The following is a 17,669-nucleotide window of genomic DNA, read 5'->3' on the forward strand; positions in this document are numbered from 1 at the left end:
AGGACATAAGGTGACAAAGGGATATAGATAGGTTAAGGGAGTGGGCAAAGGTCGGCAAATGGAGTATAATGTGAGAAAATGTGAAATTGTCCATTTTGGCAGGAAGAATAAAAAAGAAGCATATTATCTAAATGGTGAGAGATTGCAGAGCTCTGCGGTGCTGAGGGATCTGGGTGTCCTAGTGCATGAATCGCAAAAGGTTAATATGCAGGTACAGCAAGTAATTCGGAAAGCTAATAGAATGTTGTCATTTATTGTGAGGGGAATTGAATACAAAAGTAGGAAGGTTATGCTTCAGTTATACAGGGAATTGGTGAGAGCATATCTGGAGTACTATATACAGTATTGGTCTCCTTATTTAAGGAAGGATGTAAATACAGTGGAAGCAGTTCAGAGAAGGTTTAACATAAGGACATAAGAAATAGGAGCAGGAGTAGGCCATTCGGCCCCTCAGGCCTGCCCCACCATTCAATAAGATCATGGCTGATCTGCCCCAGACCTCAACTCCTCTTTCGTGCCAAGTCCTCATAGCCCTCAGCTCCCCGATATCTCAAAAATCTATCTACCTCCTCTTTAAATACTTTCAGAGATCCAGCCTCCACAACTCTCTGGGATAGAGAATTCCAGACATTCACTACCCTCTGAGAGAAGAAATTCTCTCGCATCTTAGTTTTAAATGCGTGTCCCCTTATTCTCTAACTATGTCCCCTAGTTCGAGACTCCCCCACTAGTGGAAACATCTCCTCAACATCTATCCTGTCAAACACCCTCAGAATCTTGTATGTTTCAATAAGATCACCCCTCATTCTTCTAAACTCTAATGAATAAAGGCCTAACCTGTTTAGCCGTACTTGATAAGTCAACCCCTTCAACCCAGGAATCAGCCTAGTGAATCTCTTTTGAATTGCCTCCAATGCCAGTATATCCTTTCTTAAATATGGGGACCAAAACTGTACTCCAGGTGCGGCCTCACCAACACCCTGTACAGTTGTAACAAGACTTCCCTATTTTTAAACTCTAACCCCCTAGCAATAAAGGCCAAAATTTTGTTTGCCTTCTTGATTACTTGCTGCACCTGCATGCTAACTTTTTTGTGTTTCATGCACAAGAACACCCAAATCCCTCTCTGCTGCACTTTCTTAGTCTCTCTCCATTTAAATAATAGTCTGCCTTTTGATTCATCCTACCTCACACTTTCCTACATTAAACTCCATGTGCCAAGTTTTTGCCCACTCATTTAACCAATCTGTATCCCCTTGCAGATTCCTCATCACAACATGCCTTCCCACCTATTTTTGTATTGTCAGCAAATTTGGATATATTACACTCTGCCCCCTCCCCCAAGTCATTAATTTCGATAGTAAATAATTGAGGCCCTAGGACTGATCCTTGTGGCACTCCACTAGTTACGTCTTTCCAGCCTGAAAAAGACCGATTAATCCCGACTCTCTCTCTTCTGTGAGTTAACCAATCCTCAATCCATGTTAATACATTCCCCCAATACCATGAGCTCCTATTTTGTGCAATAATCTTTTATGTGGCACCTTATCAAATGCCTTCTGGAAATCCAAATACACTACATCTACTGGTTCCCCTTTATCAACTCTGCTTGTTATATCCTCAAAGAACTCTAGCAAATTTGTTAAACATGATTTCCCTTTCGCAAAACCATGTTGACTCTGTTTGATTGCGTTAAGCTTTTCTAAATGTCCTGCTATTTCTTCCTTAATAATGGATCTAGCATTTTCCCAACGACTGATGTTACGTTGACTGGCCTTTAGTTTCCTGCTTTTTGTCTCCCTCCCTTCTTGAACAGGGGCGTCACATTACCAGTTTTCCAATCCGCTGGGATCCTCCCGGAATCCAATGAGTTCTGGAATATTTTGACCAATGCCTCCACTATCTCTGCAGCCACTTCTTTTAAAACCTTTGCATGCAGGCTATCAGATCCTGGCGACTTGTCTGCCTTTAGTCCCATTAGTTTGTCAAATACTTTGTCACTCGTAATATAGACTGTTAAAAGAACTTTCCTCCCATTAGCTCCTTGCTTATCTGATATCTGTGGGATGTTTATAGTGTCCACCACCGTGAAGACCGATGCAAAATATTGGTCTAAATTATCTGCCATTTCCTTGTTCCCCATTATCAATTCTCCAGTTACATTCTCCAAGGGTCCCACGTTCACTTTAGCTACTCTTTTATATACCCGTCGAAGCTCTTGCTGTTTGTTTTTATATTTCTTGCCAATTTACTTTCATAATCAATTTTCTCCCTCTTTATTAGCTCTTTAGTCATCCGCTGCTGGTTCCTAAAACAAATTCCCAATCCTCTGGCCTACCACTAGTTTTCACTGCTTTGCAAGCCCTAGTTTTTGATTGGATACTCTCTTTGACTGCCTTTGTTAACCACGGGTAGTTCATCCTTCTCATCGAGTCCTTCTTTTTGACCAGGATAAATTTTTGCTGAGCGTTATGAAATATTTGCTTAATGTTTGCCACTGCTCATCCACTTATCTTCCCCATAGTATATTTTCCCAGTGCGCTTTAGACAGCTCTTTCTTCATACCTCCGTAATTGCCCTTGTTTGAGACCCAAGTTGCTCGCCCTCAAAGAGAATCTGAAATTCTACCATGTTGTGATTGCTACCCCCTAGAGGATCCGTAACTATGATATCTCTTATTAATCCTACCTCATTACACATTACTAGATTTGAAATAGCCTGTTCCTGGGTAGGTTCTGCAACGTATTGCTCTAAGTAACATTCCCTGATGCACTCTACAAATTCATCTTCCATGTCACCGCTGCCAATCTAATTTGTCCAGTCAATATGCAGATTAAAATCACCCATGACAATTGTCGCGCCCTTCTTACACGCCCCCATTACTTCCCGATTTATACTTTGTCCTACAGTGAGGCAACTCTTCGGGGGATTATAGACGACTCCCACCCATGATTTTGTCCCTTTGCTATTCCTTATTTCCACCCAAACTGATTCCACATCACGATCTATTGCACCTATATCACTACTCACTACTGCACTGATACTTTCCTTTATTAACAAAGCTACCCAACCTCCTTTTCCTTTCTGCCTATTTTTCTGGAATGTCGAATACCCTTGAATGTTGAGTTCCCAGTCTTGGTCACCCTGCAACCACGTCTCTGTAATAGCTATCATATTCTTTTATTTCTATTTGTACCGTCAACTCATCTATCTTGTTACAAATGCTGCGTGCATTTCAGATAATGAGCCTTAAGCTTTGACTTTTTACCATTGTTACTCATTCTGGATCTAATTTCTGCAGCACTCTTATATTTTCTGCAGTTCCTGTCACACTTTGATTACCATTCACTTCTTCACTACCGTATTACTAGAGTAACACCTGGAATGGGCGGGTTGTCTTATGAGGCAAGGTTGGACAGACTAGGCTTGTATCCACTGGAGTTTAGAAGAGTAAAAGGCGACTTGATTGAAACATATAAGATCCTGAGGGGTCTTGACGGTGAATGTGAAAAGGATGTTTTCTCTTGTCGGAGAATCTAGAACTAGGGGTCACTGTTTAAAAATAATGGGTCGCCCATTTAAGACAGAGATGAGGAGAACTTTTTTCGCTGAGGGCCGTGAGTCTATGGAACTCTTTTCCTCAAAAGGCAGTGGAAGCAGAGTCTTTGAATATTTTTAAGGCAGAGGTAGATAGATTCTTGATAATCAAGGGAATGAAAGGTTATTGGGGGTTGTTATGACCAGTTGAGAAAGAGGTCTCTTTCAGCCTTCACCTGGTCTTACTGTAACAGGGTTTTATTTTTAAACACACTGTTTTTAGCTCCCCCTCGGTGAATCCTTGTTCACCGCTTTCCAATTATAAAGCAAAGGAACAAGCACAAACAGGTTTTCTTAGGTTTAAAGAAGAATATTTGAAATTTATTAAACTTAAACTTTAATTTGGTTGACGCCTACGGATACACGATGTTCCCATGCTAGCATACATACACGATACACACATGCAAATAGAGACAGAACATAGCAGAAAACAAATAAACTGGAAAAATTTGAGGCAATATCTGAAGAATTGTTGTTATGGTTCTTTGAGCTCACTGTAGAGTCCTTGATTGTAGGTTTTTCTTGCTTTTCGTTGGGGCTCAGTAGTGTTCTTAAGCCTTGTTCGCTGTAGGAGACTTTTCTCTCTTGGGGTTCATGTGTCTTCAGTGGATTCAGAGGCTTGTGAGAAAGAGATGGGAGCAGACAGGAGAGATGTCAGTCCAGGAGGAAACAGACATTCTCTGTTCAAACTCTTTGTACAATTCAGAAAAACCCAGTTTGCCAAGCAGGTTAGTCATGTGACTAACTGGTCTGACCACATCTTGGATTGTATCACCTTAGCAGTCTCTGGAATGCTCCTCTTACACACAATACCTGGTGATCAAGTTCCATTGTGAGTTGAATGTAACAGGGATGGTCCTTTGCCCTTCCAAGCACCGTCTGTTAATATGCAAATGTCTTTTCCAGCCACGGCTGATCTGTTTAACAAGTCCTTTCTTCACTCCAGTAACAGTTTAAAATCAATGCTCATGACAAAATTAATGTGCCTCATTCTTGGCAGGTGGGGGCCGAGCATGACAGGGGTAGGCGGGAATGTGGAGTTGAGGTTACAGTCAGATCTTGTTGAATGGCAGAGCAGGCTCGAGGGCCTACTCCTGCTACTAGTTGATATGTTCATATGTAAGTGGGCTGGTTGGAGGCAGTTTTGGGTCGGAATTCTGATTAAGATTTTAACTCTGCAGCCGACCCAAATCCGCCCCTTTTGTTTGGTTAAAATTGCCCCCGTGATATCTGAAAGAATTCTAGAAGCGCCATGCAGACAACCAATACACCTATGTGGGTGATTCCTCAAAAAGGTAACTCCCCAGAAATATCCCCAGCCTGATGGTGTCTACATTTGTTTTAACCTGCCTACTGCGCTGGGTCTGTGTCAGTTGGGATTTTGAATATTTCCCTCGGCAATTATTAATGGGTACACATCTGAGTTTTTGATGGTTTTTGGGGGAAGAGGAAGAATATGTAATGCTTTTGTTGTTCATTAACTATTTAAGACCTAGGTGTTGTAATAGAGGGGATACAGATGGTTAGTTGATCGTTACAGTAATGACAGACTACTCGTTGGTATGCATCACAGATTGTGGTGACTTACCAGTTGCAATCTTGCTTCCAGTTCAAGTTTGGTTTTCACAGATCCCAATGCTCGACCATTGTGGGTGTTGTATGCTGGTCGGCTGACAGCAGCGGTCTGGCGAAACCAGGGGCTGCATTTTTAGGCCCTGCGGGGGGTAACAGAGGCGGACTGGGCCCGAAATTACCATCGCCAGCCAGTGTGTCTGTTTCAAGAAGCCGTTCCTGGCACTGGCAATGTTTAACATGGCTGGGGGAAGGGGGGTGGGGGGTGCGGCAACGATCCCACCCATCTCCCGATTGAGGCCAATTAAAGTAGTTGAAAAGCTGATGAAGTGCTTATTAGTGGGAGAGGCAGGGATAGGCAGCAACATATTGTACCATTGACATTTGACAAAATTATTGACTTAACTACAGACATGGGGGCAATTAATCTGTATATAAAGATTATAGCCATCCTAATGCCATCAAAACACAGTGCAATTTAAAACGCATTTCTCCCCATTTAGTGAGATACCTGGCATTGTTTATGCTTGCACACGTTGTCAATGTCTGCCTGCACACTTGATATAGTGATGCAGAGAATCCGGGTACATGTCCGTCTGTCAGGAGTGATCTTGATCTCTTTCTCTCCCCTCTCGCTTTCTCTCCTCTCAGTGTCAATCCTATTCCCCTCTCTGTGTCCATCTCTCTCCCCTCTCTCTCTCTCTCACCCTCTCTGTGTCCATCTCTGTCCCTTCACTGTCTTTCCCCCTCCCCCCTCCCTCTGTGTCCATCCCTCTCCCCCTCTCTCTCCCCATTTCTTTCTCTCTCCACCTCTCCCTCTCTCTCTCCCCTCACTTTCCACCCTCTCTCTCTCCCCTTGCTCTTGCTCTCTCTCTGACCATTGCTGAGAGCAGAAACAGCTGTTTCTGAACTTTGGACAGTTACAGCGTTTTCCGGCAGGCTTTTCAAAAAAATTGGAAAACGCCAGAAAACTCCAAATCTGCCTGAAGTTCAGAAACTGCTGTTCCTGCTCCCAGCACCTGTCAGCTGTGAAACTGGGTTGCAATTTCTTTTACAGCAATCTGGTGAGAAAGAGGAAGCCAATGGGAAATTTCACGTCCTTGAAATTACCAGTCATGGACCTCAAAATCTTTTACCACGGACACTTGTGTCCATGTACAGACACATTGCCAACCCCTGGGCGGAGTTTGAAATTTTCACAGAGGCACACGGGTTACTTGCGCTGTTGGTTGTTGACCAGCTGAAGGGAGGTGGGTACAGTGTGGGGAGCCAGTTATGGCCACCCAAGGGAATTACCCCTGCCCCATTAGAGGGTCAGCGAGGCAAGGGGGGGACTCAGCCTTTGGAAAGGAGGTGCCCTTGGTGTTTTGCAGGTGGCCGGGAGATTGGCAGTCAGTGCTCGGGCATCGAATGGGGTTCTCACCCCTTTGGCATTGTAGGGGCAGAAGAGGAAGGGGCAAGGCTGCCAATCACAATAGGGCAGCCACTTGTCCAAAAGGAACACTACAGCTGGCAGTCGGAGCACGACTGTTGGATTTTGGGCCCATTGGGGGATCAAGGGCAACACCCTCTGCAGGAAGGGCAGAACCCCAAGCAGCAGGAAGGCATGGGAGAGGAAAGAGAGGCAGGAGGCCAACGGAGGCCATACCCTCAACACAGGATCTACCGTTGAAGACAGAGCTACCTAGAAATGACTGAGACCCAGTGCCGTAGGAGTCTGCAACTATTCAGGCAGATGGCTGTAGATATCTGTGCCCTCATTGCCAAAGACCTCACAGCACTGGTCGCCATGCTCTGCCATTAGCCGTTAGTCATTGTGGCCTTGAACTTCTTCGCTTTTGGCTCTTTCCAAAGATCAGCTATAGACCTCGGTGGCATCACGCCAACAACAGCACACCACTGGTCACTGATGTCTCTTTGCCAGAGCTGGACAGTATATACAGTATTTCATGACAGACGTGGCCTTGCAGGCACAGAGGACAGTGGGTTTCAGCTCCATCGCTGAATTTCCCTAGGTGCAGGGCATTATCAATTGCATCCATGTGGCCATCAAGGCAACCAGTGACCGTCAATCAGATTCATCAACAGGTCGGGCTTCCACTCGCTCAACATCCAACTAGTCTGTGATTACAACAAGAGCTTCCTCCATGTGGGCAGTTGTCTTCCTAGCCGCTTTCATGTCTCCTTCAGCCTCCACAAAGCCATGCTGCCTCAGATCTTCACTACAGTCCCCAAAGTGGGTGTATGGATCCTAGGGGACAAGGGATATCCCATGAAGACATGGCTACTCACCCCTCTACAGGAGCCCCAGTTAGAAGCACAGAGGCGATACAACCAATGCCACCTGCTCACTAGGACAATCATTGAGCAGGTCATCGGGCTTCTGAAGATGCGATTCCGCTGCCTAGAGTGGTCAGGCAGGGCCCTCTAGTACCCTCATGCAAGGGTCTCGCTCATTGTCATGATCTGCTGCACTCTCCATAACATGGTCCTCCAGAGAGGTATGGGCCTTGAGGACAGTGAAGCCCTGGAAGGAGACAGCTCATCAGGGGCAGAGCAGGAGGTAAGAGAGGAGGAGTAAGTGGAAGCTGAGGGAGATGACGCTGCACAGAGAGGTCACCTTACTGTGCAAAGAGGTTGCTGGGCACGGCTCAGGGCACGAAAGGCTCGTGAGGATGCCATGAATGTCAAGGAATTCCTGATTCAAGAATGTTTCAACTGAGCCGCTCTGAGCCACGTTGAGGGGCATGGCATGGAAGAGAATCTGAAATACCTGTGCTAACATATGAATGAAAGATGCAACTTGGAGCTTCTAATCACTTACCATCAATGAAGGAAGCACATCTGCCCAGAGGCTTTGCCGTAACCGTGGAGGATCCCGTTATATCTTTCACCACCTTATACCACTATTCTTGTCATGGCAGTAATAAAGGGAGTCCCAAATGTGTGTCATCATTTATACAGTGTAAAGAAAGGAAAACAGTAGACAGAGACAGTAAGAACACACCCCAGTGACCCATTCAGTGCACCCTGCGATGCCAAGGCCTCTGCGCTTGACCACTCCTACATTGCGCTCCCCTGTGGCCTTGGAGGAGGTGAAGGCAGCCTGTCCACTCCTCTCGGCTTGTGGCTGAGATGCATGTGGCGGTCGTCCTCATCGTGGTGGTGCCTGTGGGGGAGTTTCCATAGGCTGCTACGTCTCCATCATTGCAGGGGCAACCTCTGTCACTTGTCCCTGCTGCACAGATGCTCCCTGAGTCAGAGGGTTCAAGGAGGCCACAGATGATGATGGCGTCCCTTGAGGGGGGCCACCCTCATCCTCCTTGGTGACATCCTCAGCCCTTGCCAGGTACTCAGGATAGCTGGCAGAGGGAACCAGCTGGGGTGTAGTTGGAATCCCCTCCACTGATCTCTGCGCCACCAACGCCACTGACTGGTCCATGATACCCAGTATCTCATGAATCCTGTGGATATGATTATGCAGTTCCTGCATGCACTCCAAGTGATGCGGCATATGACACTCGAAGAGATTGACCACTCGCTCTGTGGAGGAGCTCATGCGCTCATAACCCTAGGCATTGTGGCGCACATCAGCTGGATGGACTCCTCCATCTTCTGCCCAAGACCCTGAACTACCTTAGGGATTTCTGACATGCAGGAGCACATCTCTGGCTGCCGTTCAAGGTAGAGCATCCTTTCCAGTTACTCCTGAGGCATGGCTGTCTCTGTCCTCCCTCACCTAAGGTACTTGACAAGAGCTTCCTCTTGCCCACTAGTACCATGATCATCACCCTGTGCCACCCCATCAATACAGCTGTCTGCTCCATTGGTCGAAGAACAGTACCCCTCCTCATGTCCGAATCCTCTCCTGGACATTGTGTGCCCATTTCTCCTGCAAGGACAAGAGAGAGCACGACAAGGCACTGTTGTCCTCTGTGTCCAATATCATCTGTCCCTATCCATTAGGAGCTGCATGTCTGAGTGGTAACAGGTCCTCAACAGCATTTTGGCTGTGAGCCATTCTGAGTGGTCAGTAAGTGGCCTGGGCACACACCCCTCCCATGTTCAAGAGCAGGATGCGCCCTGAGATTCCTCAGGTGGGGTGTCTACTGGAGGGTGCAAGCCCTGAGACCTGTCCAGAGGGCTGGGGCCTGCACTCACCTTGCCAGAACATTTGAGGTTGTTGAACCCTTTTCGGCACTGAATCCAGGCTCATCTAATCTCACTTGGCAGCAATCTGCACCCAGGCCTTTTTGGTTTTCGGCTGGTGGCCTGCTTCTGCCACCCTCTGGGAAGAGGACCTCCCTCCCCTCCCTCACAGCTTCCAACGTTAGATCCAGGTCGGCATCGATGAAGTGAGGGCAGCCCTACCCCAGGTGTCAGGCCTCCGGCTCTCCTGTGACATTTCTATTCCCTTTGGCATTGTCGAAGGCTTTGGAACAATCAGCAGATTTCTCCCTTAGGATAATCAGCAGCCTCAGTGATACCGTGGGGAGTCTAAATCAGTCCCCCATTTCATCTGACCTGCCTTTGTTCCCACTCTCATGGGCTCCAATTTGACAGGGAACCCGTCTCCATATCAATCAAGGGCTCACCCTTGTGAAAATCATGACTTTAATCAGTTACCCGCCAGAGGCTGGGTCAGGGTCAGGTCGTGAAAACAATCCCAACTCCTGTTTCCTACCTCCATAGGGAAAATTCAGCCCGAGGAGATAATAGTGGAGGTCAGAACAAGTTTGGATTGATGGGGGTTATGCACTTGTGGCTGGATTAAAAAAGGTGGACAGGGCTACTTTCCCTTTATTTCACAACTGCATCCTGAAAATACTGTTTAGCCTTTGATACATTGGTCCTCCTTCACATTAGTAACTCACAACATGAATGCAACAATATAACTAAACATTGTTGGTTGGTACAATTTGAGCAATTCTCAGAGGTTTGGCTGCAAAATTTGGTGCCTTAGCATCCTGTTTTACAATCCCACAAATGCCATTTTGTCATCTCGCTAGAGAGAAGTAAGCAGAGCAAGCACGCAGCTACATGAGAATTGCAGGTATCTCCATGGTGCAGGGTACGATTGACTGCAAGCATATCGCTTTGCAGGGGGCTTATATCAGCTTTGAGATGTACCGCAACTGAAAAGGAAATTCCCTCCCTCAACATCCAGGCGGTGTGTGACCATGTGCAGCAATGTTCCCTCTAAACTGTGAAGCTACACAGCAAGTTAGAATGCCTGTATGGGCTGCACACAAGTGAGTGCCTTTAATTCATGAGCTGCAGCACAAAAAAATTTAAAGTGGCCATGCATTTAAATAAAGGGACTACGTACTCCATAAAAAAATTAGAATGAACCTCGATATGCAGCGAGTCATGCAGGTCAGTGCCTGATATGCTGGTATCAGGCCTTCATTCTGCAGCACTCCACAGCCAGTCCAGTGCCATCTGCATTTCAGCTACTATGACTAAGCAGATGGTGGTTACTGGGTGACAAGGGCTATACTTTGACGACATGGCTCATGACACTGGTACGCAGCCCACACACATGTGGGCAGCATGCATACAACGAAAGCAATGAGATGGAGCAGACCATTGGGGCACTGAAGCAATGCTTCAGCTGCCTGGAATGCTCTGGAGGAGCCCTGCACTATGCAAAAGAGCACAAGTCAAGATCCATCGCGGTCTGCTGCATGCTTCACAACCTTGCCATCATGAGGACACAGCCCTTGTCACCAGCTGTACGGCAACCATCTAAGGAGGGGGAGGAAGCAGAGTTGAAGAGAAAGGGAGGAGGCAGCCAACATAGCCTCTTTCTGCCCAGGCTGTCAGTAAAAGACTTGGCCGACTGCACTAGCAATAAATGTAATCTCAATTCCCATTCAGCAAATGTTCCACATCTTACCTTCTCTCTGTTACTGACAATCACAATGCCAGCTTGGCCACAATGCAAAAATAAAAGCCAACACAAAATAAACATTACAAACAAATTAATAAATTAAACTGTGCCATATTGCATGCAAACATGAACAAATCACCCTTGTGCATTCCCTCAGTGTTGGTCTTCCATGTGCCTTTCTCTGTCCTAGTGCTTCTACACAGTGCTACCCAGTGGCTACAACATGGCTGACTTTCAGTAGGGGAGACTGCAGAAGGCTTTGCAGGAGGACCTCGTGCAGTTCTGCTCCTTGAAGGCCCAGCTTCAATCTACACCATCTCAGCATGGGTGACAGCAGTCTGGATAACTGGCTGACAGGCAACAACAAAGGCACTGGCAGAATGGCAGTGGTGGGAGGATGAATGAGAGAGGACAGCAGGTCATGCTCCACAGAGCCACTGTCATTCCCCTGTGAAGCTCTGCAAGCTTCCTTGGACTGGCATCTCAGCTTTGATGGCAGTAGTCTGAGCTTGTGTGGCAGCAAGCTGAAGTTGTATGAAAGTAGTCTGAGCTTGCACTGCAGCACCCAGATGTTGGATGCCTTCTGCTTGAGCTTCAGTAGAAGCTGAGACACTGGCCATCGGATTCTGCATCATGGTTGGGTTGGCAAATGTGCAAAAGGAGTTGGCTACCACATCCACCCTGGAAGGGATGGGCTCCAACCTCTGCAGAAAGCCCTGTGCCAAGTTGGTGCCAGTCTCCTCCATGCTTCTTGACATTGCACAGAAGCTTTCTGGCAGACCTGCAAATGCACCAAGTATTTCAGTGTGCAAACCATCAGCCTTTTTCTGTAGGCCATCCCATCAAAGTTCTCATTTCAGACCTCTTCAGCAGAACTCTTGTGTGACCTTACTCTCCAGCGAGCTGACACCCGCGCTAACCTTGTCCCCTACACTTGTGCCCCGTGTCTCACCATGTACAGATCCCGCCTGTAAGCTATCCTCTAAAGTATGTGCAGAATCAGTATCTGAGTTGGTGGCTGCAGGTGTGAGAGTGAGTGACGGTGTACCTTCTTCACCACTGTTCTTCCAGTTCTTTCTCCTCCACCACTCCCAGCCAGGTTTCAGTTCTTGGGTATCTGAAAGGAGACAGCCACAAGGGTGGGCATTGGGATGTTGGGGGAAGCCAGAGATGCATGCTTACACCATCTTCAGCTGGTAAATCAGAGGAGAGTGTGGGATGAGGATGAACTGGGATGATGAGAAGGAGTAGGTATGAGGATGTCATCACATACAATGGTTTCAGCAGCTGCTGGCCATGACTTCAGTTACGGCGCTGCAATGATGGCATCTACTGTCTCCGTTGGGGTCAGGACATGCAGCCAGGCCTGTTGACCTGTAAGTTAGCTCTTACTGCCACCTGTTATGCGCCAGTTTGTTCTGCAAAAGGGAGGGAAGTGTTTTCAATGAATTTGGTGCAATCTGTTTGGGTGATGTGGAAGTCATGATTGGACAGCTGGCAGTGTGTACAAGCTTTAAGTTGTGTGTATGAGGCTTGCAGCACCTTTCCTCCTCCTTCACCAAGGCGTCCTGTGCAGCGTCAGAGAACCTTGGATCACACTCTCTCTCCCGTTGTGCCCTAATGCACTTTTCTTGCTGCTCAGACTGTTCCATAAACTGTTCCATCACCTGTCCCAACCAGAATGCACCTCCCCATCGCGATGCCTGCGACCCCCATTTCAATAGAAATTTTCAGGGCCCATCGAATTTTGCCTATACAAGGCCTAAATTATCCTTAACGGTGGGAGGGGTTGTTACTCCCATGAAGATTTTAGAGCAAAACTCAGTTATTGAAACAGAGGAAATATGCATTATTGTTTTCTACCAGCTTAAAATAGTGAAATCTCATTACATATTAAAATCAAGTTCTATTTAATGCCTGTCAAATCAAATAATGCTTTAAGTTTTCCAATCTAAATAAATAATTCAATAAAGAATTTATTTGATAGTTTGACAACATTTTTGTTGTAGCTGTTAGAATGCATTCCACAGAACATGCTTTTTTAAAAATTTAAAATGAATGTATGTTCTGAATATTATTTCTATTTAACTTTATTGTGCATCAACAACAATGTAAACGTCTAAAATTGCTAAATTAAATTTTCAGCAATTGTTTAGCTTAATAATCTCTTAAATTCTATTAATCATAAGGAATTAAGTAGAAACATTGAATGAGTTGCACTGATACAGTTGCTTGCAGGCAGGGTTGAGTCTTAATAAGTGAGCATAAGTTACTCGATTCAGTAATTCAGTTTCAGAGGCACACACCAGATAAGGATTTTGTACATCATAAATAGATAATAGCACTAAAAAACAGCAAATTGTACCATTTGGTGCATAATAGCCCTTACTGCACATCAGCACTAACAAAATAAAGGGAAATTTTCACTGTAAAAATGTTTTGAACACTTGCGCATATCAGAAAGAACATTTGATTAATAGTTTAAGTTGGCGATACAGTAACAATTCAGGTGTTCTGCAATTTTTTTTTAAAAGCTTCAAACACAACAAGTATGAACTGAAGAAAAGTAAGCAGCTTCATGTTAACTCTATTGCTCGACTTCAGTAGAATATAACTTCACCTCGATGGTATCTGTTTATTATATATAATTCTAAATCTCCCTCTGTTCTGTTGTGCAAAATTGGATTTAATTTGTGATAGGTGCAATAAGATGGGTTGCCAGTTATGTGTTTGAAGTTATTCATCCAGTGTCTTACAATCGGCACCTATCTTAAAATGTTTCATAGACTATCTCCAAAATAAGTTAAAACAAAGAGCATTTTGTTAACTGCTTATACACAGGTTTTCTTTTTAACATACAATTTTGTAATTAGATTGAATTCAATGGCTGTAGAGGGTAAATAGATGGTTACATTTAGAAAGGGAGAGACAATACTTAAATTTGAAACAAGTTAGGCAAAATAGTGGTTGTGCTTGATAATAAAAATCATGAGCATTACTGACAGTTTTGCATTAATGCAAAAGTACAGATTTCAATAAGATCTTGTTATTAAAACTGTACTGTTCATTAATGCTCTATCGTGCAAGTAATTAAATATAATCCTTTTTTGATAATGTGTGCAGTAATAGCGTGTTGTGGTTGCATGAAAACTTAGAATGTGAAGCAGACATCTGCTTTGTCAGTAAATGCTAAATTATTACATTATAACTAATTATTTTGGGTTAAATATAGTTTTATATAATGTCATAATTTTGGTCTATTTGATATAACATTTTACTAGTCAGTGTTTGTAACTTTTATGAGCAAGGAGATCATTTTTAAATGCATAGAAATCATTATTTTATAATCCCGCTGGTTAAATTCAGCCAGTTTTAAAAGGTTAATTAAGAATGAATTCAAATGGGAAATACTAGAGTGATAACCTTATGTCTATAATTACTACATTAGCACTTTTCTCCGTCTTTTTAAAAATTATTTACAGACTTAAGGCCAGAGAGGAAGCTGCTGTTAATGGAGATAATTTAGCAGATCTCATATAATCACAAAATACTTAGTTTCCCTTCATAAATTCAAATTTTCACATCATGCTAAAATTTGAAGAGCACTGCTTCCCTGGCACTTGTTCCCCTTGAATGTTGGTGATGGAACACTTGCATGTTGTGTTTTAATGCCTTGCATGATCAGAACATGCAGAGGCAAATTCTAGTCTGCATGCTGCTTAATGAGTCTTTTTCCTTTTTCTCCTTTCCTGTCTGTGCACACAGAAGACAACTATGTTGAAGGTGGGTGCTTCACATAATTTCTTAAACTCCTTTTATATGTACTGGTAATGAGTAAGAACGTAAAATAGATACACTTTTTAAAACTGGTTTTAGTTAATTTTGTTTAACAGCTGCTTTCTAATCAAAAGCCAATGTAATATTAAAATATAACTAATTTGTATGTTACTAAGCTAGTATGCCTCAAAATTGAGAAGGGCAAACATTTTAAAATGTAACAGATTAAAACATTCATCATAAACTATGTATTGTATGTGCAATGTGAATCATAATTGAATGGGCGAATATTTCATGTTGTGAAAGATTTGTAACTTGTGACGAAATGTGTGCTTTGTTTAGACACTCACAAGAGAAGTAATTGCATGTAATAATCTGCTTGTTTTATGCCTATGTAGTATTTTTTGAAATTAGCAATGGTGAGTTTAAATGTCAGTCTAGCGGGTGAGCAAATATTATTTATAGACGAGTGTATGTAGAAAGGTTTCCCTTCATTTGAAAAGTTAAAACCAGGATCATATTTTCTGATAGAGTTTCTTTTATGCCACCTGTGACTTTTTGCCACCTTGTAACCGGATCAACACTGAACCCTCAATCTGCCTACAAAAATTTTTGTCTGCCATATTAAGAATTACTTGAATCGGGATTTAAGTATAACACATTGGGGTCTGGTAAACATCCCAATAAGACCTAAAATATCTGAGAACTGAAGCACCCTCAGTTCTCAGTATAAAGTGCACTAAAGTTAAAGTAATACAGGGAGTGAATTTTCTCAGGGCTTCAACACCTCCCCTAAATTTCTGTCAAAGTTATAATGGCAGAGCAGGTGAAGGCCCAAGGAATCATGGAAAATAATTTTTCTATTTAATCTTTTAAAACATAACATAAAAAGCTGTTTTAATCACTTGAGAGTTGTGCTGTCTTCCTCAACGACGAAGCAAAAAGCTCTTGCCATATTTGTTTATTTAGTACCCTTATTATCTTCTAGTGGGTCTGTGATGTCAAGTAAAGATGATTTAAGAGATCAGAAGACAGATATCTGAATTATTCATGATGAATGGTTTCAAATTAAGTAATCTGTTCATAGTTTATGAAACTATATTGATCTAAAATGCATATGTTAAAATGATTAACTATGCCGTGATAACTTTGAATATTTATATTTGTAATATCTAATATTAACATTATTCTCCTCCCAGATATAATATATTGCCACAATTAACAACAACTTGAATTTATATAGTGTCTTTAACATAATAAAATGTCCCAAGATGCTACACAGTAGCAGTATAAAGAAATATTTGACATCAAAACACATAAGCTGATATTAGGACAGATGGCAAAAGCTTGGTCTAAGAGGTAGGTTTTAAGGAGATGTAGAGAGCTATAGGGAAGGAATTCCAAGAGCTTAGGGCCTAGGCAGCTGAAGACACATCCAACAATTGTAAAGCAATTAAAACTGGGGATGCTCAAGAGGTCAGAATTAGAGAAGCACAGATATATTGGAGGGTTGTAGGGCTGGAAGAGATTACAGAGATAGGGAGAGGTGCGGCTGGAGGGATTTGAAAACAAGGCTGATCATTTTTAAATTCAGATATTGCTTAATCAGGATACAATGTAGATCAGCAAGCACAGAGGTGATGGGTGAATGGAACTTGGTGCGAGTAAGGACAAGGGCAGTAGAGCTTTGGGTGATCTCAGATTTACAGAGGGTGGAATGTAGGAGGCTGGCCAAGATTGCATTCAAATAGTCAAGGCTAGAGGTTACAAAGGCATGGATGAGAGTTTCAGCAGCAGATGAGCTGAGGTGGGCAGAGTCGAGCAATGTTATGGAGGTGGAAATAGGTGGTCTTAACGATGGCATGGATATGTGCGTAGAAGCTCAGTTCAGTGTCATATATGATACCAAGGTTGCGAACAGTCTGGTTCAGCCTCAGACAGTTGCCAGGGAGTGGGATGGAGTCAATAGCTAGGGAGCAAAGTTTGTAGCGGGGCAAAGACAATGGCTGGGATTTTATCCTAGGCAGACGGGAGCCGTCCACCAACTGATAGGAGGGGGCCAAGGATCCGTCTGGCCTGGGGATCCAACCTGTATTTTGCAGGTTTCCGGGCTTTAATTAGTCTGACGGGACTTCCACCCGCTTGAGGTAGGAACTCCTGCCTAATAGAGCTGCCTGCCAATCAGCCAACCGGCAGCTCTCTGTCCCAGCAGCGCAACCGGGAGAAATGGCCAGCGAAGATGTCGGGGAGCCCCGGAATACAGGTAAGTTTTTGGTGCCTTGCAAGAGTGCTCGATTGGGGGACGTGGGGGCGTGTTGGGGGTGGTTGGGGCATCAGGGGCGGCCCTCTGTCGGGCACAGGGTGCCTGATGATGCCCCTCCCCCCCACAGGCCATCAAAAAGCCACTTGCTTTTGTCAGTTAACTAGCCACTTAAGGACCTTGATTGGCCTGGGGCCGGCGGGCCATTTTTCGCTACCGCTGCCCTGCGTAAAGTGGCAGCGGAGGCGTGCAGGTTGGGAAGGGCCCCCGGAGCCTCCTGCTCCATTTTATGCTACCCCCCGCCATCATCTCGCTCTTTGAGGGGGTGTAAAATACAGCTCAATGGCTTTGTTCTTCCAAATATTTAATTGGAGGAAATTTCTGCTCATCCTATACTGGATGTTGGACAAGCAGTCTGATAATTTAGCAACAGGAGAAAAGTCGAAAGAGGTGGTGGTGAGGTAAAGCTGGGTGCTGTCAGCATACATGTGAAAAATAATGCTGTGCATTTAGATGCCATCGAGGGACAGCATGTAGATGAGAAATAGGAGGGGGCCAAGGATAGATCCT

At 44.3% G+C, this 17,669-nt stretch overlaps 1 protein-coding gene across 13 annotated transcripts in view; it reads left to right on the forward strand.

Annotated features, from left to right (window-relative positions):
* nrxn1a (neurexin 1a) overlaps positions 1–17,669 on the forward strand; it is a 2,153,831-nt gene that overhangs the window by 212,001 nt on the left and 1,924,161 nt on the right. For 8 of the 13 annotated variants that reach the window (XM_068044956.1, XM_068044955.1, XM_068044958.1 and 5 more), the window contains one exon: positions 14,828–14,845. The exons of the other annotated variants lie outside the window; for them this stretch is intronic. In XM_068044956.1, the coding sequence (XP_067901057.1) occupies positions 14,828–14,845 (18 nt within the window). The remainder of the gene's footprint in view (positions 1–14,827; positions 14,846–17,669) is intronic. 13 annotated transcript variants of the gene reach the window in all.

The sequence above is a fragment of the Heterodontus francisci genome, chromosome 13 (assembly GCF_036365525.1).
Source record: "Heterodontus francisci isolate sHetFra1 chromosome 13, sHetFra1.hap1, whole genome shotgun sequence".
Classification (NCBI taxonomy): Eukaryota; Metazoa; Chordata; class Chondrichthyes; order Heterodontiformes; family Heterodontidae; genus Heterodontus; species Heterodontus francisci.